Source organism: Pipistrellus kuhlii, unplaced genomic scaffold (genome assembly GCF_014108245.1).
Source record: "Pipistrellus kuhlii isolate mPipKuh1 unplaced genomic scaffold, mPipKuh1.p scaffold_m20_p_2, whole genome shotgun sequence".
Classification (NCBI taxonomy): domain Eukaryota; kingdom Metazoa; phylum Chordata; class Mammalia; order Chiroptera; family Vespertilionidae; genus Pipistrellus; species Pipistrellus kuhlii.
In genome coordinates, this window is record NW_023425515.1 from 83,944,400 (window position 1) to 83,967,225 (window position 22,826).

At 37.1% G+C, this 22,826-nt stretch overlaps 1 protein-coding gene, 1 long non-coding RNA gene and 1 pseudogene across 3 annotated transcripts in view; 2 read left to right on the forward strand and 1 right to left on the reverse strand.

Annotated features, from left to right (window-relative positions):
• Window positions 1-22,826, forward strand: part of GBE1 (1,4-alpha-glucan branching enzyme 1) — a 285,247-nt gene that overhangs the window by 129,837 nt on the left and 132,584 nt on the right. For both annotated transcript variants that reach the window (XM_045584062.1, XM_036444398.2), the window contains 2 exons: window positions 6,891-6,981; window positions 9,259-9,468. In XM_045584062.1, coding sequence (XP_045440018.1) covers window positions 6,891-6,981; window positions 9,259-9,468 — 301 coding nt within the window. The remainder of the gene's footprint in view (window positions 1-6,890; window positions 6,982-9,258; window positions 9,469-22,826) is intronic.
• Window positions 1,061-5,415, reverse strand: LOC118724788 (annotated as a pseudogene).
• Window positions 19,518-20,488, forward strand: LOC123652655. Its single transcript, XR_006742103.1, has 2 exons — window positions 19,518-20,105; window positions 20,350-20,488. It is a non-coding gene; the product is annotated as an uncharacterized LOC123652655 (long non-coding RNA).

Consider the following 22,826-nt stretch of genomic DNA (forward strand, 5'->3'; position numbering starts at 1 on the left):
AGATGTCAGAGAAACACAGCACGATCATACACCACCACTCTAGGTTGCACCCTGGCTTGACAACATCAATCCAATTATACTAAATGCTTGAATGGAGCAATAAATCCCTCAAAGCATAGGATATATCTGAAAAGGGCTTTATCTGCAGAGCCAACAGTTTTAAATTTAGTTGCTTAAAAATAAGTCTTAAAAAAACTCACTTGACAGACCTTACATTTTAGGAAGCAGAGCGACAACTGACCAGTTCAGCATTACACATAGGCATGACCTAAACCTGCAGGTGCATGAGAGAGGGGGCAGCACATGGCCAGGGGACATCCTGGCCCAGGGACCTGTGCCTGGGTGACCCGAGGCTCTCCTTTAACTGTGCAGCTCAGGAGTAGGGTCCAGAGGGTGTGACAATTCACCTTCTCTTTTGAAATCAGAATCCATGCTGGCTATTTTAAGCTTGGATTAGAATTGGGGTCAGGAGGAGGGGTCCATTATGGGTCTTCCAGCATATAGGTACTGTTTTTTGTTTGAATTTCAGAAATGGAGGAGGATACATGATGAAGACACTCATAAAGGGAAAAGATTAGAAATCTCCAATTTCTGAAAAAGGGAGAGGCTCCTTAGGAGCTCCTTAGGAGAGGATGGCATGTCAGAGGAAGACCAGACTGCTAGTGTTTAGATGAAGCTGAGTGGGCGGTTGGAGACTTGTCTTTATTTTTGACTTTGATCCTCAAAAAGGGACTCTCTTTTGCACTGAGTTGCTTTTCCCATGGGCCAGTTGTGGGTGTCTTGCAAGGGGCCCTTTCTGCAAGGGGCTGAGAAATAGTGGGCAGAGTTGGGTCGAGGACTCCAGTGGCCAGAGAGGGCTGTCTATGGTTGACTTCAGTTCTCTGGAAATCTCTTTGTTTTGATGAATTTGACTAAGGTTTTAGCTCCAATCCCGTGGTTTTTCTTTTTTTGGGCAGTATCATAGAACTTGTACTGATCCATGATTTTTTTCTTCCAGTTTTTCCTTATGTCTCCATAAGGCATTTAATTTGTCTTCATGCTGCTTCTGCTCCTCATGGTACTACTCCTTATGCTCCACATTCTGCTCTAGAAGCATCTGGTTCTGCTGATTCAATAGCTGGATCTGGCTCATGAGGTGATGATTTTCTTCCTCTAAGTTCCACTTGAGACGGGAGAGCAGCTTGCAGTGGTTGTTTATCTTGGTCAGCGAGATGTCCATGCACTGGTGCTGTTCTTTCAGCTCGCCCACGTGGCCTGTCAGCAGGTCAGCTCCAGCTGAAAGTTGTTCAAGTGAGGTTTTCAGCTCCTGGGTGTGGACATGCAGCTTCTCATATTTTCCCTTCTTTGCTGGTGTGGAAACTTGACCTTGTCTAGCTCTCCCAACTGCTTTGTGCTTCAGTTCCAGGTTCTGATGAAGTATCTTCAGGCAGCTGTTCTGGTACTTCTGCAGCTTCTCATGCTTGCTCTCTATGGTCATCTGCTGGTTCTGCAGCAGTGTACTGCCTGTAGAGTGAAGTGCTCCGGGAGTCAGAGTGGAACTTTACATCTGCAGCATGGAGGTCTGGATCTGCAGTGTAGAGGTGTGCTTCTGCAGGAAAGCACTCTGCGGTGCCAGGCTGTGCCTGCTGAAGGCCACATTCTGGGTCTGCAAGTGCTGCCTCTGATCTGTGAGCGGCTGTGTCTCAGCCTACAGAGCTGTGTTGTTCTGTTTCTGCTCAATGGCCCATCCTTCACTAGGAACAGCTCCACGGTGGCTTCTTTGTGGCTCCATCCCTAGCTCTCCTTCCCCTTGTGAGCAGTGACCAATGTCCCCGCAGGGTATTTGGGAGAGTTCTTGTGCTTCCCTCCTCCTGAGGAGCTCACACATCTTCAGCACCTGGAGCATCTTTTGTATGAAGTTGGTGGTTCACGTTGGCTTTCTCTTCTACTTGCACTTCTAAGAACACAATATTTTCTTCTTTCTTGGCTAGTGTTGATTTTAATGCTGATTTATTCCTGCCCTCCAAAATCTTGCATTTTGTGTTGCTGTTGCTGGTATCCTGCAGCAGCAGCTCCTTGTGGAGGCTGACCTTCTCCAGCTTCTGGCTTAGCTTGTCCAACTCATTGGTCAGCTTCTGGCTCTTCAACTTCTCCAGCATGAGGTCCTCTCTTAGGGGTGTCAGCGTCCTTGGGTGCATGGTGAGGTCCCAGTTGTCCTTCTTGAGCTCCTTCAGCTTGGTGGTCACATCCCTACAATGGCCCAGCTCCTTGTCCAGAGCACGGCCCTCCTGGATGACAGGCAGATTAGTGGAGCTGTCATCCAGATGGTGCCCTTAAGTTCCACCTGCCTCCGTATCCGCTCCACTTCCTCCTTCAGCAGCTTCTTATCTTTCTCCCGCTAGGCCACTCCTGCTCCTTGTCCTTCTTGGACCTCTGCAGCTGCTCCCTGGAGAGCTGTGGGCCTCCACGTCTGGCTGCAAGGCCTGGTTTTTTGCCTCTAGCTTTCGAAGCCCACTCTATAGGCCTGTGACTTCTGGCTGGTGCTTTCCAAGGTCTGCTGCAGCTGCAGGTTCTCAGTGCTCATGCTCTGGTAGCTAAGCTCAAAGGGCTTCTACTTTTTGCTCAGGGCCTTCAGCAGCTTCATCTTTCCCCTCAGCTCCTCCTTCTCCCACTCAAGCTCCTGGTTCTCCCTCTCGATTTGAGCCATCTTGGCACTCGTAAAGCTCATGGTCACCACTATTCTGCACAGCTTCAGGTTTTCCTTGTTGAGCTGATTGTTGTCCTGCTCCATCCCCTCAGGCTGCACCAACACATTCTGAAGGATGTCCAGAGACTTCTGCAGACTTGGATCTCCAATGTCAGGCCCTGGCTCTCACGCTGTAGGGCAAGCATGTCAAACTCAGAGGCTAACACAGGCCAAATAAACAAGGTTTAAGTTTATGTGGGCCACAAAAACACACACAAAAGTTTCAAATTTCATAGAAACATAGGTTTATTTCTATAGAGACCTGCTGAATACAAAGGGCTGAAATAAATGAGTAATATTTAACATAAAATAATAGGACATTTTAATAAAAATTAATATTTTTTCTTAAATATTAACTTATCAGACACTGAATAACTGCACAAATTAATAAGCGTAATGCAAATAAACGTATTTTACTTGTTCTTCGAAAGTGAAATATTTCCTGTTGCGCACACTAAACAAGAGTGCAAGACTAATTATGTGGCAATAGGCTGCTAAAATATTCGCTGCTAGTATTAGTGGGGAGAAATGGCGTGTTTGCGCGTAAAGCACGGAAGGGAGATGGATGCAACATGATTATAGTAATCAGTCATTAGCGAAAGTTGTAGTTTATTATTAATAATTATGTATAACAGGATATTGTAAAAATTAAATTTTTATTAAAACATTTCACACATACTGTTATATTGGCTGAGCTGCAAAAATATTCCTTGTGGGCTTGCTTGCAGCCAGGGGGCCGAGAGTTTGAAATGCTTGCTATAGGATGTCCATCTTCTCTGTGGCTGTTGTTGTTCAGCTTATTGGCAGCTTATTGTTCTTCTCTAGCTCTTATGCACTTCCTTCACCTGCTCCACCTTCTTCAGGTCCTGGTGTGGCTGCTGTCTCTTGAACTCCAGCTTGATGAGTTTGCTGATGGTCTGTCACTATTGTTCTTCTCGATGTCCTTCATGCGGGCCTCACTGTGGACCTGTGACTTCTCCCAGCGACCACACCATTTGGTTGAGATGATCTTTTTATTCTTAAGATCCTTGATCTGCTTGGCTTTGTCAGCCTTCGAGGTCTTCATGTCACTCTGCAACTGTTCTTTCTCTTCTATCAGCTCCTCACTGAAGGTCTTCACATTCTAGTTGCTCTGCTTTTCTCTCTCTAGCCGAGTCTGCAACTTTTCAATCTTGCTAAGCTGCTAGTTCTCCTTTTCCAGATCCCCACACTTGAGACTGCTCTCCTCCAGGGCCAGGGACACGGACACATCTTACAGCCTTTGGATGGTGCTTTGTAGGCTGTTTCTCCTTCTCCAGATTCAGGATGCGGGTGGATGTACATTCATTCAGCTCCAACACAAACAACTTCCTGGAGGTGTCTTTAACAGGTCTGCATTCTTAGACAGCTTCTCCAGCTCCCAGCCCAGATGAGTAGACTCATTCATGTTCTGCTTCTGTGCAGTCTCAAGGATCAAGTTCTCTTCCAACAGCTGCTCAATATGTTTCTTTTCTGTGTCCCAGTCCAATTCTAAAATTTGAAGCTTAGCTTTCATCTGCAGATTCTCTTTCTCCAGCTCTTGAACTTTATCCTAAGCACCAGTCAGCTGTTCCTTCTGCATGGACTTGGTTTCAATTTAAATGATATCTTCTCTCAGCCCTTCCATGCGGGCCTTGTAGAATTCCAGGTCATGCAGCTTTACCCTGCAGCACTGATGCTCCATCTCTAGCCTCACCATATCATTTGCCTTTTCCCTCAGGGAGTTTAGCTCATCACAGTAGGCACAAGTAGATCAGGCATCAGCTGCCTGCTTGATATTCTGTTTGATTTTCAGAAGCTCCAGCACCAGCTGATCTACCTCATGCCTGGTATTCATAAGTTGCTCTGTCTTCTCCTGCTTGACATGGTGGAGCCTGCCCTTGGTATCTGCTAGCTCCATGGTCAGGTGCTGCTTATCCTTGCCATAGAGGCCGCTGGTTGGACTAGGTGTGGACATGGAGTTAGAAGACTTGAGGGGACTGGGTGGCTGCTGCATCTTGAGGTAGTCCTGCTACTGAGTGAGGTCCATGATCAGTTCCATGTGTTGATTTCATTCATTATGAGCCTCTTGAGCTGAAACACCATGTTCCTAGAGAGGGCCTCTAGCTTCTTCAGGGCCACGTCTGCGACCTCCAGCCACTGCAGGTTAAACATGTTTTCCTAGTTGTGGGTATAGGCCACAATTTTGGATATAGCCACAATTCTGGGTTGAGCCTCAACACCCAGCTCTTTGATTCTTTCAATACACTCCTCTTTCCCTCATACTGGACACCATAGCACAGCACCAGCAGTAGCACCTTCTTAATTTCCTCTGTATTGTTCCCAGACAGGGTGTCTTTGCCAGTCATAAAAACTTTGGGCAAGTTCATTACTATTAGCTGCTGGAGAACGTCCTGGTAGTAGGGCTTAGTGTTTCTCATCAAATGGTCAAGTTCTAAATGTGAAGATTCACATCATTGTTGATTTGCTTGGTGATACATTGATTTGTAGGCCTGGGATCTATTTATAATATGATTTGATTAAATAAGATGCCATTCACCTAATCCATTTACATAGGTTTTCCTGTTGCCACTTCTGAATGGGCCCAAAGTTTGCATCCAAGTTACTAGCGGGCTCTGCAGAAACAACTCTATGAACTCTGAGATGGTAACATCCAGGACAATAATGTCCATGGGGCTGCTTTGGACTCTGCACCCTGTGTCTCCTGCACCTCTTCACAAAGGGGCTCTGGCTCTGGCAGCCAATAGCAGGTGCAAGGCTCTGTGTCTCCCAACCCAGAGGCAAAGGTGGGACATGAGCCCATATTCAAGGCTCCAGTGGTCCCATGCGTCCTTGAGTCACTTCATTTAGTGCACACAAGATTTTTAGAAAGAGGAAGGAAGGTTCTATGTGTGTGCATATGTGTGCAACAAGCAACTTTAGAGTAATTTTATAGGTACATGAAATAGTGCAAAGTAGAATTAATGCTGACTGTCAAAGCTACAATACCTTGTGGAAAAATGGATTTAATCCTATATATTTTTTTTATGTTTTATTTTTTTAAAATATATTTTATTGATTTTTTTTACAGAGAGGAAGAGAGAGGGATAGAGAGTTAGAAACATTGATGAGAGAGAATCATCAATCAGCTGCCTCTTGCACCACCCCTACTAAGGATGTGCCCACAACCAAGGTACATGCCCTTGACCAGAATTGAACCCGGCACCTCTCAGTCTGCAGGCCGACACTCTGTCCACTGAGCCAAACCGGTTTTGGCATGGATTTGCTCCTATATTTTATGCTGTATCGTAGAATAACTGAAACATAAGGGAAAAGGTACAATAAAAAGTATATGGCATGCAATTGGTTACTTTTATTTAGCATTCATAATCTTTAGTATGAATATTACAAGTGCAGCTGAAGTTTAGCATATGCTGATTGCCATCTTTAATATTCTAAATCAAAATTAAAAGCATATTTGCATATAATTTGTTACTTGTTAAAATGAAGACATTTGAAATAGCTTCTTAGAGTATGTATAACTTTTCAGAACTAACCGTTCAATTTGTGTTAGAAGGTCAGAAAAACAAAATATATTAAAGTAGTTGAACTTTTCAAAATGATTAGGTCATTTATAGGGACTCTCCATCTGACTTGTGCCCTCTGCAATATGGGAGCTCTTGGAGGGTATTAGATTGCAGGTTTTGGCCCGCTCCCCGCAGGCCAGGCTGAGGGACCCATGCACGGATTCATGCACCAGGCCTCTAGTATGCATATAAGATCTTTGGTTAATCTCTTCCCACACACCCCTTCCTCCCTTCCCTCTGAGATTCATCAGTTTGTTCCATGTTTCCATGCTTGTGCATTGATGCCCCTGGTGGTCAGTGTGCATCATAGCTACCAGTTGAATGGTCGAATGGTCAAACAGTCGCTTAGGCTTTTATGTCTATAGATTATCATATGTAAAACTTAATGCCATTAGACAAGAATTTTATATATATATATATATATATATATATATATATATATATATATATATACACACACACATATATATAGATATATATATATGGATAGATAAGATAGATAGATATATAGATATATAGATATATATTCTTATTGTTTTTTAATGTGGCTTTTAATCTCTATCTGCTCTTTGCTTATATAGGATACAACTGCATTCAATTGATGGCCATCATGGAGCATGCTTATTATGCCAGTTTTGGTTACCAAATCACAAGCTTCTTTGCAGCCTCAAGGTAAAATGAAAGACCCATTATATCCATTTTTTTTTTTTTCCTGAGCAAAAACAAAATAAAATGAATTTTTACATTTTATATTATGTTATTTTGTAAACTATTTTAGGGTCAACAGAGTCAACAGAAACTTAGTGTTTTTTATTAAGCTCATAGATACTTGTGTCCGCCTTAGAGGTTGGCCTTGATTTAATTTTTTTTTTTTAATGAAACAATTCTAATAATGAATATGTAGTTACCTGTTGAAATTTTCATGTATTTGGGAGCCCAAGCTTTAGTTAGTAAGTCATGTCTTATGGAAGTCATTGCAAGAGGTCACATCCTTTTATGGAAAAAGATTGACTCATATAGGAAGGTGACTGAGGAGTCCATTGGTAGCACATATACTACATATTAAAGGACTATCCTTCTTCCCAGGCTTAAATCAAAAGAATGTGGTTCTGGGCAGAAAGACATAAGGGGTCCTAAGCCATTGAAGAGGTGCTGACCTGAATGACCACAAGTTGAACAAGTCTAATATTGTCTCTGCCTCCAGGAGATTATACTGTGGTGGCATATAGACAGAATCCAATAATCCTACATATTAGGATTTCTATCTGTAATAGAGGCAAATAAGAAAACAACAGGGTACTGTCATAGTATAGAATCAGATGTCTGATCATATTACATTAGATATGAACTGATGTTAGAACTGAGATCTAAAGCATAATTAAAAGTTAACTTGGGGAATAGGTAGATAGAATTTAAGACATGGAAAAACCACTTATATTCAATTTAGCTCTTTTTCATTAGAGCAATTCCCCTTGAATAAATAACCTTTACTTACTCTCTGTAATCCCACTTCTCCTTTTACTTAAACTCATTCCAAGAAGGCTCTTCACCTCCTCACTGAAATTTCTCTTGTCAAGGGTTCTCAGAGCCTCCACACTGTCACGTCTAAAAGATGAGCCCTTACTTGTACTGTCAATAGCATTTGGCACAATTGGTTATTCACACCTTCTTGGAACTTTTTTCTTTCCATGGTTTTCATATACTGAAACCCCCCTATTGTTTTTCCCATCTTTCTTGTTGTTTCTTTCTTATTTCCTTTGCTCTTCATAACCAGTAAAGATTGGCTTTCCCAGTGCTCAGTTCTTCTCTATATATATGAAGCATCTTGGGGTCTTATTAAGTCCCATCCATTTTTATAGCTTAAATATACTTTATATGCCAACTCCCAAATTTAACTCTCTAGTCCTGATCTCTGTTGTAAACTTTAGTGTCTAGTTGACATTGGGATATCTAATACTTAACATTTTCCAAATTAAGTTCCTGATTTTTCAATCTCCTCCTCCTTCCATCTTACCTAGTTCAGTAAAATGACATCACCATCTTCCACTTGTTCAAGCCAAAAACTTGTGTAATGTACTTGACTCTTGTTTTTTGAAAGAACCTAGCCACATGTAACTTCAAATGTATTCCATATTTGGCTTCTTCAGCTGCTATCACTCTGGTCCAAGTTGCTTTTCTCTCTTACCTGTGTTATTTTAATAGGTCTTTAACTGGTCACTCTATTTTGTTCTTGTCCTCCTTCATCTCCATAGACTTACCTCCCTCCTTACACATGAACTATTTTCTGCACAGTGGCCAGAATGACCATTAAAAATAAAAGTTAGGTCATGTCACTCTTTTGCACAGAACCCACTAGTGACTTCCTTCCAGAATAAAAGTCAAAGGTCTTTTATTGGTGCATAAGACGCCATGTGATTTGTGTCTTGGCCATCACTTTGGTCTAATCTTTTTTTAAAAAAATTATTTATTGTTTCAAGTATTACATATAGTATTACATATGTCTCCTTTTCTTCCCATTGACCTCTCCCTGGCAACTCCCACCCCCAGTACATACCCTCACCTCACTAGTGTCAGTGTCCATTGATTATGCTTATATTCATGCATACAAGTCCTTTGATTGATTGACCTCATCCTCTTCTTGATCATTCCATGCGTTACACTTGCCAATTTTCTGTTCTTCAAATGCCTCTCTCTCATGTCTGTCCCCACTGCTCTTCCTCTCTGAGCATTTTTCTTGTTAATTATTCATATGCCTTGCTCCTACTTCTTTACTGCCTTTGTTAAATAACAAATATTAAGCAACTTTGACTTGTATCAAAGTATTATGATGCATTTGCATATCTAAGGTATGTTGTACAATGCTGGTAAAACAGTTGATTCTCAGTAAGTGATTGACTGTTTGCTTTAAATATGATGCAATCTTGTTTTTGCTGTGTTCTTTATCTTTAGCCGTTATGGAACTCCTGAAGAGCTAAAAGAACTGGTTGACACAGCTCACTCGATGGGTATTACAGTCCTCTTAGATGTGGTACACAGCCATGCTTCAAAAAATTCAGAGGACGGATTGAATATGTTTGATGGGACAGATTCCTGTTATTTTCATTCTGGACCTAGAGGAAATCATGATCTTTGGGATAGTCGATTGTTTGCGTACTCCAGGTAGGTACCTGTAATATTGAAATGTTCTCTTTGTTTAAAATGGATTTCACTAAATTCATTGTATGTGTACCCTCACTGATATTTAATTTCTTTTTGTTGTTGTTACTGTTTTGATATTTAATTTCTTAAAATGAATTTTTATAATTTTATGAAGAATGTTTAGGATTTGGACTTGTTTTTTATAACATAAATTCATGGTAAATTGGATTAAATTTTAGTTTTACAAATCTTTTGCTATTTAAAATATATTGATTATATTCCCATTTAAAAGGATTAATGTGAAGTATTTTTTAATATCAAAAGACTACTTTATTAGGTTTACTTAACCATAGCAAGTTTCATTTTAATAAACACATACATATTGTCTTAAGTAGGCTATTTTAAAAAAATTATACCTCATGTTTTGCTATCTTAATAATATTAACATGTTTTTGACTATAGCTAAATAATTATAAGAACTGACACTTATTAGTATGCAATATACTATGTCATGCATAGTGTCAAATGTTTTAGCTATATAGCCACACATTTTATTTATTCTGAATAACCACTTATGCACGGTAAGTATTATTCTCATATTCATCTTAAAGATAATAAGCTAAGTTATAGTGTTGAAACTGTTTCTTAAAATTAAACGCATCTTTGATTTCTTTTACCAGTATTAAAAACTGGGTATTTTAAGTGATTAAATCTAACTATCATGATATGGCAAAAAGTTTTTAGAAAGCCAAAAATACTCTCAACTTGTTCCACAATTTATCATATGGAAAAATACAATGAAAATCATTATCAGGCATATTAAAAGTAAGGTACAACTAAATTTTTAAAAAATATATATTTTATTGATTTGTTACAGAGAGGAAGAGAGAGGGACAGAGAGTTAGAAACATCGATGAGAGAGAATCATGGATCAACTGCCTCTTGCACACCCCCTATTGGGGATGTGTCCGCAACCGAGGTATATGCCCTTGACCGGAATTGAACCTGGAACCCTTCAGTCTTCAGGCTGATGCTCTATCCACTGAGCCAAACCTGTTTCAGCTAAATTTTTTAATAATAAGTGTTTTGGAAAGAATTTAATTAATATTTGGATGTTTTATATTATACAAACATTCACATACTGGAAAATGAGTAGTGTAGAAAAATGCTTCAGCAATAAATTTGATGAAATGAAGAATTGTAGTTTTTCAGTATAAATTTGTGACTTCTATATGGATGAAATTGTTTCGCTAAAACTCTTTTCTTAATATCCTATAACCTATATGATTGTGTGTTTCATAGCCATATAGGAATCACTCATGCCTGCTGAAGCAGAATAATGTATGAGAAAAGACACAGGAGGCAAAAGCGGGTGGCAGGGTTCCAGGCCTAGTTTCACTCTCCTATAAATCATTTAATCATTCTGGCTCTCAGTTTTGTCATTTTAAGAAGGTGGTGGAATAATACAATTCTCTCTGTAAAGGTATTTGGTGTTTTAATCATCTTTTTCAGTGTTACCTTTTATAGTATAGATTTATAACTAGTGAAAAGGACTAAACCTTTTCTAATTTTGTGATATAACTCCACTAATTACATTATTGAATAAATCTTATAAATGTTGATTATGGAGAGAAATATAATTAATTCAATTCTCTGGCTCATATTTGGGTGAATAAGATTTAATTATATCCTGTAGAACTGTGCCTTATGAAATAAATACATAAAATGGTTAAATTTGATTATGAAGCAACTATTCCTCTGTAGAACTGTGTTTTAAAAAGAAATACATTAAGTGGGCATATTTTATTATGTAAAATTATTCTGTATTTTACTAAAATATTTATTATAATATATTTTTCTGCACCATAAACTCTAAGTCCATTTCATGTTATTAACTTTCTAAAGAAATGGGATTATACATAATTGTTTTAAGAATTTCTACTATAGCAATCAATAGTTAAATTTTTTTATTTAATCATGTTTTCTTTTGTTATTAAAATAACTTTTAATCTTTCTCAAGTGCTTACTTTTGATAATGTATATTAGAGTTTTAGCTTATTTATTTTTACTATTTTTTATTATTATTTTTTTTACTTTGTCATATAGGCTTAGTTCCTCTTAACAATGAATTTGTTTTATTCTGGATGTTGCTCTATTTTACAACAAAATTTTCCAAATTTTAAAGAAGTAGTAGTTCTTATGTAGGTTTTATACTATTGGTTACAAAGCCAAAATATATCACCAAAGTTAATTTTCTTACATACTTAGTTCTTCAATATATAAAATAGTTCCTCATGCTATTGAAATTATTTTCTCAGCATTATGTGCAATTTATTAAAAACTTTATTGACAAAATGTATATTAGCCTGATGACATTTATCAGGCTTTTTATATTTCCCTCCTTTTATTCTGGTTGGTTATGGCATATGTAATGTAGCATTGCTTTCCTGTAATATGAAAGCCATTTTATAATGAGCATTCATGATTCAAATCCTACTCTGCTCTTTTGGTTATCTTTGCTGCTTCATAAACCAGACCAAAATTTTGTGACTTGAGACAACAGTAGTTGTTCATTTTGTTTCTATATCTATGGTTTGGCTCCACCCCCGAATTAAGTCACTCCATCAGACAACTCTCTTTTTCATGTTATGTCTGATGGAGTGACTTAATTCAGAGGTGGAGCCTTCATTTTAAAGAAGTGAGCTTCACTGACTGGCATTTGACCCTGGCTGTCAACTGGGAGTTCAGCCATGGCTGTAGATTAAAAGGACCTCAGTTCCTCCCATTTTAGCCCTCTCCACTGACTTCCTGATTATCTCACAAGAGTGAGAGTTTCAAAAGATAGACATACAGGCAGACATTTCTTAAGGTCTGGATCTGGAAATTGACACATAACTTCTGCTATAAACTATTGGTCAGACAGTTACAGATTCAGAGGGTAAGGGACACAGGCCCCTCCTTTCAACGGAAGGAACATTAAATAATTTTAAGGCTACGTTTTAAATTCCCATATCTAACAAGTTGGCCTCACACACTGGATACGCTACTTTACAAATTCCAAAGAAATGTATTGTAATGCCTGTCTATGTGGGAATATGATTTTTCTTGCCTGTATTTCTGTGGTAGAGAGTTATTTACTTTCTTTATAAAGGTAAATGACATAAGTTGAATGTAACTGCCTCTGATGAATAATCCCTATTTGAATATGCACAAGGAAACCCAAGCCTTTATTATGACTTTTTCCATAGAATAGCTACTTTGCCTATAATTTTAGGTTTATTCCTTAGTCAGATGAATTCAGAAACTACAATGAATATTTCATATTTTAAAATGAGTTATTTTCCTATCCTTACCTTAGATATGTTGATTAATATTATACTCCATTGAAGAGTATAGATGAAAATGGTACATGGTTTACCTAAGACCTAAGCCTCTTTTTTTTTTAAACTTGTAATAGTCTTTGAAATTACATTGATCTTATATAGAATCAGCTTCTGTAGAGACATGTTGCTGATGCTCATTTCATCCTATCTGTATGTCACAACCTATCACCATTTATAATCTCTGATTCAAGAACCATCATCAAAGTTTTCTGAATTAAATCTCTCACTCTGAGTAATGCCAGGGATCCTGGCTGTGCTATATCATTACCTGCTATGAATAAATTTCCAATCAGGAGCTGCCCATGTTTTAATTTTCTGTCTACTCGGCTGAACTGCCTTCTATCTCTGCTAAATTACTAATGACAGTTCATAACTGAGATGGGTTGTCCTTGTTTTAGTTGGCAAAGAGAACTTTCAGACATATTTGTCACCTCTAAGTTCCAGAAGTTTTTAGAATAAGAAATAATGGATATAATTTAGAAGTCTCAGTTTTAAATTCATTTTTTGCATATATATCTATAACTATTAAATGTACTTGATAAAATAACAAGACTTCAGATTCATTGAGCTTAAACAATTATTTTGCCTTAATCTTACTACAGCTTCAAATGAATACCACTTTTTTATTGAGTATTTCTTTTAAAGATAAGATATTGAATCTTAAAGACATAGTAATGATAATATTAATTTTTCCCCTGGCCTTTGCATCTGGTTACTAAAGTAGTATAATAATATGTCATGGGTTTATAATTGGTAAATATTATGCAAGAATATATTCTACTCTTATCTTGAGTTATTAGAGTTTCTTTCAGAAACAAAAGTGAATCCATTTTTTTGTGTGTGTGTCATAATTATGTTGAATATACCTAGTACACACATTGTAATATTTGGGGCTTCTTAATCATGCTGTTTTTCCCACAAGTTAGAATGAAATTCCTGGGGGCTTTCCCTTCTTGGAGTAACTATTTGGATCTGAAATATTCTTATTTTATGGTGTTTCTTTTTAAGTTTATTAATACAGTGAATTCTTTTATTGGTTTTCAATATTAAGCCAATATTGCATTCCTGGGATAAATCATCATGAATATAGATGCTAATATTCTAAGAAAAATAGCATATTATATATGATACTACATCATCTTAATGATGAATTTTAACACTTTTTGTGCATTGATATATCAGCTAATGAGTGTATGACACCCTCATGGCCAGCAAGATACTTAAACACTAAGCTGAACATGATTATAAACCTTTAAATTTATTATTTTAAAAAGAAATTTAAAGTTATATGCTATTCACAGCTTTCTTAAAATAAAAAATAAAATAAAATAAAAACACATATGCCATTGGGTGAAACAATTACTCTTTTGGTTATAGTAAAAATACCACGGTAATATAGAGAAAACAGCATAGAAAAGGTAAATATGTACAACTACCTTTGAAAACATTTGGTATTATCTGGAAAAGTTGTAGATTCATATATCCTAGGAAAATTACTAGGTGCATTTGCTTGAAAAACTTTTGAGATATACTTATCAGAAGTTTTGAGGAAAATTAAAAAAAAAATTCAGGGCAAAGGTGACATTTTAACAATCAATTTGAATTAACTGCTTTCAAAGAAAGTTCAGCTTAGAGAAAGTATTTGAGGGAAAATATCAAGAAAAAATTCTCATCATTTTGATTTAATTGCTACAAATGATTTCATTCATAAAAGTTATTTTATTTGCATACACATACATGAATATTGCAAAGAAAAATGGTTAAATCTACTATTTCAAAGAAAGTAGAGTTAGATTCAAAATTCGGGCAGACTAATTCTCTTTTGAGAAAGAGATTAAGAAAGTTGCTATATTTACTTAATCGGTCTGGATCTGAGTTTGAATAGTGGAAATGTAGCTTCTCTAACAGGGTTTGTGAGATTACTGAGCCTAGCAGAAAGGTTTCTGTTGAAGCAGAGCTCAGCACAGGGGTAAGGATTACAGTCTTGTATAAACTTTGTTCCTGCTATTATCTGCTTGTTTATTCCCCACAAGTCTAAAATTAAGGTGCACAGGGGTATCACAGTAATATCTTCAGTGTTTAGGTCTTACTCACCTATAGAATTCACCTTCTCAAATCCAAACTCACTAAAAGAGAACATTCTATAATACTTGGTAATTTACCTTACATTTGAAACTATTATGCTTTGCTGTAAAGACAGCCGTGTTAGCTTAAGACAATGGTAAGTGCTTGTGAAAATGGTCTGAAATTTCCTATTCAATGATTATTCATTTAAGTCTAGGAATTTTGAAGAGTCTATAAGCACATCTGGGTTTTGTTTATGACTTTTTAAAATAAGCAGATATACATAAAAATATGATTTTTAAAAATCTGTGTGTAACAAAACAGCTTGTTTAAGCATGTCTGTATGCTTGGATATGGACTAGCAGTTTTGAAGTTATTTTATGATTTCCAAGCTGAATGATTTCTTAGCATTATGTAGCAAATAACCCATGTTATTTTGAGACAATTATTTTTAGGAAATGTACATATCTCATGATTTTTGGAAGGATACATATTTATAAGTAATAGAAAATTTACTCATTTTTAAGTGTTACTTTCCCCATTCATTAGATTAGAGACAGGCACATTTTTCTCTAACTTCTGAATTTCCCATTCACAGTTTGTGATGTTGAGATAGTTCTATTTAGTTTTCCCTCAGGTCTTCAGTCTTTTATTTTCTTCCTGTTTTTGAGAGAAGCTATTAGCCTCAAGGCTTTTCTTTTTCTTTTTTTTTCTCCTTTCAGGTTAAAGTGTCTCCAAAATTTGACCTTTGCCTATGTAGCCTTTAAAAATTATGTATGCTGAAAAAATCAGTAAAACTTGGGCTACATTATATTTAACATTTTCTCCCAAGGGTTTCAGAAACAAAGCAGCATAATAATCAACTTTTTAAAGACTGAATCTCTGTTCTTGATACTGTGTGAGGATAACACACAAGGCTGACTGCAGTCTGTCCAGTTGTGTTCACCTGATCTCTGTGAAATAATAATAACCATGATGATTATAGTGATAAAAGGGCCAGCTGGTTTGAAGACTAGGTCCATACATACATTATTAACCATATTTCTCTGATCACCAATATAAAATAACTCTAATTTCCTATAATTCCCTACCTCCTGTCCTTGCCTGATATTTCTCCATTATACTCATTACTATGTAACTTTCCAAAGTGTATATATAAATAGCCAAGAGACATTTGAAAAATGCTCAAAGTCACTCATTGTCAGAGAGATCCAAATTAAAACCACAATGATGTATTGCCTCACAGCTGTCATAATGGCTATCATCAAATCAATCAATGACAAGTGCTGGCAAGGATGTGGAGAACAGGGAACCCTAGTACATTGCTGATGGGAATGCATGCTGGTGCAACCATTGTGGAAAATAGTGTAGAGTTTTCTCAAATAGGAACCGTCATTTGACCCAGTGATCCCACTTCTAGGAATATATCCTAATCAGAAACACCAATCAGAAAGAATGTATACACCCCTATGTTCATAGCAGCACAGATTACAATAGCTAAGATCTGGAAACAGCCCACGTGCCCATCAGCAGATGAGTGGATAAAAAAGCTGTGGTACATTTACACCATGAAATCCTATGCAGCAGAAGGATCTCTTATCCTTAGATGGAGGGGCCTGGAGAGCATTATGTTAAGTGAAATAAGCCAGTCAGAGAAAGATAAGTATCACATGATCTCACTATAATGTGTAATCTAATGAACAAAATAAATGTTTGGACAAAATAGATCCAGAGACATAGAAGCATGAAACAGACTGTAGAATCTCAGAGAGCTGGTGAGGAAGAGAGGGTAAGTGAGAGGGAGGGAAGGGAACAACCAAAGACCTTATATATATATAACCATGGACATTGACAATAGTGGGGATGAGGGCCTGCAGCAGGGGTGGGGCAGGCTAGAAGAGGTCAATGGGGGAAAAATAGGACATATGTAATACTTTCAGCAATAAAGATATAAGAAAAATATCAATTCTATTTAAAATAAAAAAACATTTGTTGTTTAGTGGTATATTTGTTTATATAGTATATAATGTGAAAGTGAAGTTATTGTTACTTATAGAAAATATTTTATTTAAAGCAGTCTCTGTTTTTTTCTCCCTGTCTCATAAACTTTTCAGCATCAAATTTGCTTGCTAGGAAAATAATATTGCAAAGTATTGATTTGGTGGAGTTACCTATTCTTTAGTACTGAGTTCAATGAAGAAAGCTACAAAAGACACTTCTAGCTAAAAAACAAACAAACAAACAAAACCCCAAAAAACCAATCTTTTGGTTCTTTAAGAGAAGGCAGTAATTTACAATTTATATGAAATCTCATTTTTAAATGTCTTAAATTAATTAATTCTTTTGAAATCACTGTGCAGACCAAAGGAACACACATGTGGAATAAATGTGACTCTTGAGCCTTCAGGGCTGTCTCTGAACTCGGAGATGTGCCTTGGGGTGTGAATGTGAGATTCTACTGAACTTCCAAAATTAAGTGTAAATTAAGCAATGACTTAAATATGATAAGGACAATGATACTTTTATAACTTAAACACAACATAGTGTAATTCAATTTTGGGGAATTGGCAATGGGAATGTTATAAACTTAAAGTGATAGTATGATAGTACCAGTCAGCAGGTTTATGTTAACATTTGGATTTTTAAGTAGCAGATAAACACAATGTGGCCTTTTCAGAGCAAGCTCAATAAAGCAAAATATACACACATTAAAGAAGTTGACATAGTTAAAATTCAGTGACCATTTCTTTTAAAACCTGTGTCTAAGTTGTAAGTAATTTTTTTTAGAAGCTTTAATGTAGTTTCTGACCTTCAGAGTAACATAAAGAATGAGTAGGAGCCTTAGCTCTAGTTATCATCCTGGGCTGAAACACTAGTTTGAGGACTTTTCCTGTAACCATACCTACATCAGTTAATCTTTGTAAGTTTAATCCCCCTCTCTGTAAAATAAGATTCTAATTGTGCCTTCCTCCTATGATTGTGAAGATGCTATGACACACTTATCCCAGTCACTTGTCATGATCATTACCATCTCAATGTCACAATCATCTGTGGGCAGATTAACTAGCTAGCCTAGTCCACTGCAACTAGAGACAAGAAAACAAGAGCATTTTTTTTTCTCTCCCATGAACCAACATACATGCCTCAGTGGCTGTAGATCTTTCCTCCTTGTGGTCTTACACTATTTTCAAAAAGCACATTAAATTCTTTATTTTTGGTGGAAGTACAGAATTAGGATCAGTTTTGTAAATGGAAGATCATATTCACCATCTTTAGCAGTAGTGAGAAGTCACAGCCTAAAGCAGTGGTGGAGGGAAAACCCATCAAGGTCAGAAACCAGAGTGAAAGCACAGCAGTGCAAGGCACTGAGGTGCAACCGCAAACAGCTCCACCCTCCCTGATTGTCCCTCTGGGCATCGTTAGGCTGCAGTGCAGGGTAATAATTGATCATAATGAACGTCAGTCATTAGAAAATCTTGGTCACTTGCAAAAATTTCTTTTTTAAAATTCTAGGAAAATGTGCAATGCAATTTCAAAGCATTTCCATTAAAAATGTTAAATTTTTAAATGTTTAAAACAACTAAAAGTCACCTGTCAACTTTTTAAAATGAGGATTACTAGGAAGATTTTATTTCTGTAAATTCCTTCCTCCCTCTAAATGGAATATTCTCCCATTTATTATTTTTTGAATCTTCATGTTTGAATAGGATTTTATTAAATAATTATGGAATTAATTATTCTGCTCTTTTTAAATTTTTAGTCAGGGGCCATCTGATATATTTCTTTTTTTTTAAAAAAAAAAATATTTTTTATTGAATTTGGAAAGGAAGGGAGATGGAGAGAGAGATAGAAACATCAATGATGAGAGAGAATCATTGACTGGCTGCCTTCCGACACCCCAAACTGGGGATCCAGCCCAAAACACAGGTATGTGCCCTGACTGGGAATTGAACTCTGACTTCCTGGTTAATATGTCGATGCTCAATCACTAAGCTATGCCAGCTGGGCTGATGTGTTTCTTAAAACAATGTTTCATAATGCTCTCTTCTGAGGGGGAAACATTTTCATCCAGAATGACTATTCTAAATCAGATTGTACAGTCTTTCCCAATAATGAAGTCAGGTGACATTTTTTTTAAATATAAGGTTAAGGTGTTTTTTATAATAGTACCTGGATTAACTGCAGCAGGAAGGGCTATTTAGCTCTTACAGTCTTCTTTTCTGTTGAGCCATTGATATTGTCAATGGTTATGAATATGAAGATCATACTTTCTCCTTGTCAGCATAGCGTTTGGCCCTGATTTTAGTTTATTTATTTATTTTTTTATGGGAGAGTGTTATTAATAATTGCCTTATAAAAAGCTAACATGGGTTTGCTTGACCAGAAGTTTGTCCTTCTAGCTTCTGCCATTGCTATGGGCTGCTTCTGTGAGGGGGCCTGGTCCTGCCGGGTCACAATCCAGAACCTTCCCAGTGTCAACCTTCAGGAAAAATGTCAACGAGTGAGAAAAATATCAAAGAGTAAGAACAAAACAAGTTTTACTCAGGAAGAGAAAAAGGAAGAAGCCAGGGCACAGGCTCCTCTGTGAAAGAAGCAAAAATGAAGCGTCCGAGTAAACAGGAGGTCTGTTAGTTTTCGGATTTTATGTGTCTCCGAGCTGGTGGCACCAAACTCCCACTCTGCCTTCTGGCCGGGAGGGGGATGTCTTGTTTCTGTTAAGGTTTCTTTTGGAAGTGTCAAGGCATTGGTCCCTCTGAGTCCCGCTTCTATTTGCCCTGTCAGTTTTCATTGTAGTCAGGATATAATGAGATTTGGGGTCCTTCTCTGGTCAGTTTTCCCTCCACCTTGGATTAATCTGAATCTAATTGTTTTTTGTAATCTAACTTACTGACTATCAAGGTTTAAGTGATCTGCACTTAGAGAGCATAGGGTCTTGTGACTTATTACCTGGCTTTTAGTTGCTCAGCTGTTCTGGCTATTTGTCTCAATTTCCTCATTCCACTTTACCAGGGAATTTTCCTAGTTTCTCACTAATCTGTCTCACCATGGGCTCATCTACTAGCTTATGTGGTTACATCCAAAAAACTGTCAGACATAGCCCAGCTCACTACCTTCCCCAGTCCTTTTCAGAAGTAAAATGTTCCAGGAGAGAATTCAAGGAGCTTGGTGATGAAATGAAGTGGATGAACACAGCAGACACTCAGGTCCTAGGTTAGTGGTCAGCAAACCACGGCTCGTGAGCCACATGCGGCTCTTTGGCCCTTTGAGTGTTCTATCGCCATTTCTTCAAAATAGACTTGCCCAGGCCGAAAACCGACTTCTGGGCATGGGCCATGAAGTTTCAGTTGCACTGTATGTGTGCGCCCACACGTGGTATTTTGTGGAAGATCCACACTCAAGGGGCCAGAGAACTGCATGTGACTCATGAGCTACAATTTGTCAACCACTGTCCTAGGGTGCTGAGAGAGGCACAGTGCCTGCTGTCCTTCCTGGCCACTGGGTAGAACACTCTGCCATGCTGCCATGCTGGAAGCTGGCAGGGTGACTGGGAAAATGGAAAATTACAAGTGAAGACATGGAATAAGCATGCAAAGTAGATACCCAGCAGTCCTGCTGAAGAACATATAGAATGACACTGTGCAAAAGAAAAATAATGCCAGCCACTTATGTATGCATTCTGCAAACTCTGAACATACAGTAATTCCCCCTGATCTATGGTTTCATTTTCTGTGGTTTCAGTTACCCACAATCAGCTGTGGCCCAAAAATATTAAATGAAAATACCAGAGATAATTCATAAGTTTAAATGGTGGGTCTTTTGGGATAGTGTGATGACATTTGCACCATCCAGTCTGTCCTGCTCGCACATGTGCATTGTTCCTTTGTCAGAGTACTCTCGCCTGTTAGTCACTTAATAGTGAGCTTGATTTCCAGTTTGACTTGTGTATCATAGTGCTTGCATTCAAGTCACTCTTATTTTATCTAATAATATTTCCCAAGTGCAAGAGTAGTGCTGCTGGCAATTCAGACATGCTAAAGAGAAGACATAAAGTGAGTCCTTTAAATGCAAAGGTATTTTTATAGGGTGGGGCAAAAGTAGGTTTACAGTTGTGAGTATGCAAAAGTTTATTATTAATTATTGAATTATTTTCTATATGAACAACTTTAAACCTACTTTTGCTCTACCCTGTGTCTGTATATATATACATATATATGAAACACACACACACACACACACACATGTGAAACACACACACACACACACACACACACACACACACACACATATATATTGTAGTTCAGTACCATGTATAGTTTTATAGTTTCAAGCATCTACTGGGGGTCTTGGAACATATCCCTGAGGATAAGGGGGGATCACTGTTGAATCAGGTCATCACCAAATATATTGCTGGAGTAAGCTTTCTCAAAAGCAAATTTAGTATGTGACACACCAATTTAAATCAAAACTATAGCCTATTGCAATTGTGTATTTTTTTTTAACAGAGGCATGTTAATGGTTCTGGTGAAAATGGAGGTCTAATATCCTTTGTAGAGTTTCTCACAGTTGAGGCTGCCTCTCCCCTTTAGACTATGCCAGAATTTGATACTTTCATGATCTTATCAGATAGAAATATGGGAACCAAGGACTTAGAAACAGGGTATCACATGCTAGTTATGAGCTGTACCATATCAAATAAAAGTCCTGAATAGTTCTCAGATATTATCCTGTTTTTAGTTCATTGACTAAAGGTGGGATTCTTCTGTATCCTGAAGGGTTTTGAATACAAAAATGCCTTTATGGTTAGAATTGTATTTAGCAGTAGGCAACAAAAGGGCATTTTCCAATTTGCAGCTGTGGTTGGAAGAGCCTGGTGGTTGAATACCCTGTTTCCCCGAAAATAAGACCGTGTTTTATATTAATTTTTGCTCCCAAAGATGCGCTAGATCTTATTTTCAGGGGATGTCTTATTTTTCCATGTGCTAGGTCTTATTTTTGGAGAATGTCTTATTTTCTGGGAAACATGGTATGTGTATGCATTTTCTAAAGTATCAACTGATTTAGGAAGTCCAGTTCTTCCTAGGTAAGGCAATATTTTGTTTATAAATTTGTGTATGTCTTAATGGTAATGACATTTTAATACTATGCTGATTTACCTATGAAGAAAAAGTCTTACTCTAGGGGACCTACTAAAAGAAAGTATAGAAGAAAAAAACTTTACTTTAAATAAAAAATATTTTGTTTCCTCACATTAAAGTGCATTTTAAAAATGTCAAAATAAACATGCAAAACCATAATTAAATGTGTTGATCATATTTTAAGAAGTGATGACTTTCTCTACTTTAATTAAGTCCCTAAAGAATTTCTAAATGTGAATGCCTCTAACCTAGTGGATAATTTTCAAACAATTATGTATATAATTGCTTTACAGTTTTTCTCCATAAAGTCATAATTTTATAAAGTACTTATCTCGCTCACCCCCCCATGAAATGTGCTAAGTGCTAAATAATTTATGTTCCAATCTCCTATCTCATTATCTGTCACATATCTATTATAGAATATAATTAACTATCATGGTCCTTTAGATTATAAACAATTTTACCTTAATATAAAACTATAGCTATATGCTCTTAAATACAAAAATAAACACAAATTGCCAATTTTATTTAATTAATATAAATCCTTTATACATTTACTGTATGTCAGATATAGAGTTCTCTTTATTCTGAGTTTTACATGGATAGATAGAGCAGAGGCATAAGACCATTGTGTTTATTCTAAATTTAAATGAAAAAAATACAGATTTTCTTAATACATATGTATGAATAGATACATTTCCAAGGTAAATTTGAGTTCATCTGTATAAATAAAAGCCTAAGCAATCAACTGATTGGCTGACTGGCTGGTAGCTATGATGCGAACTGACCACCAGGG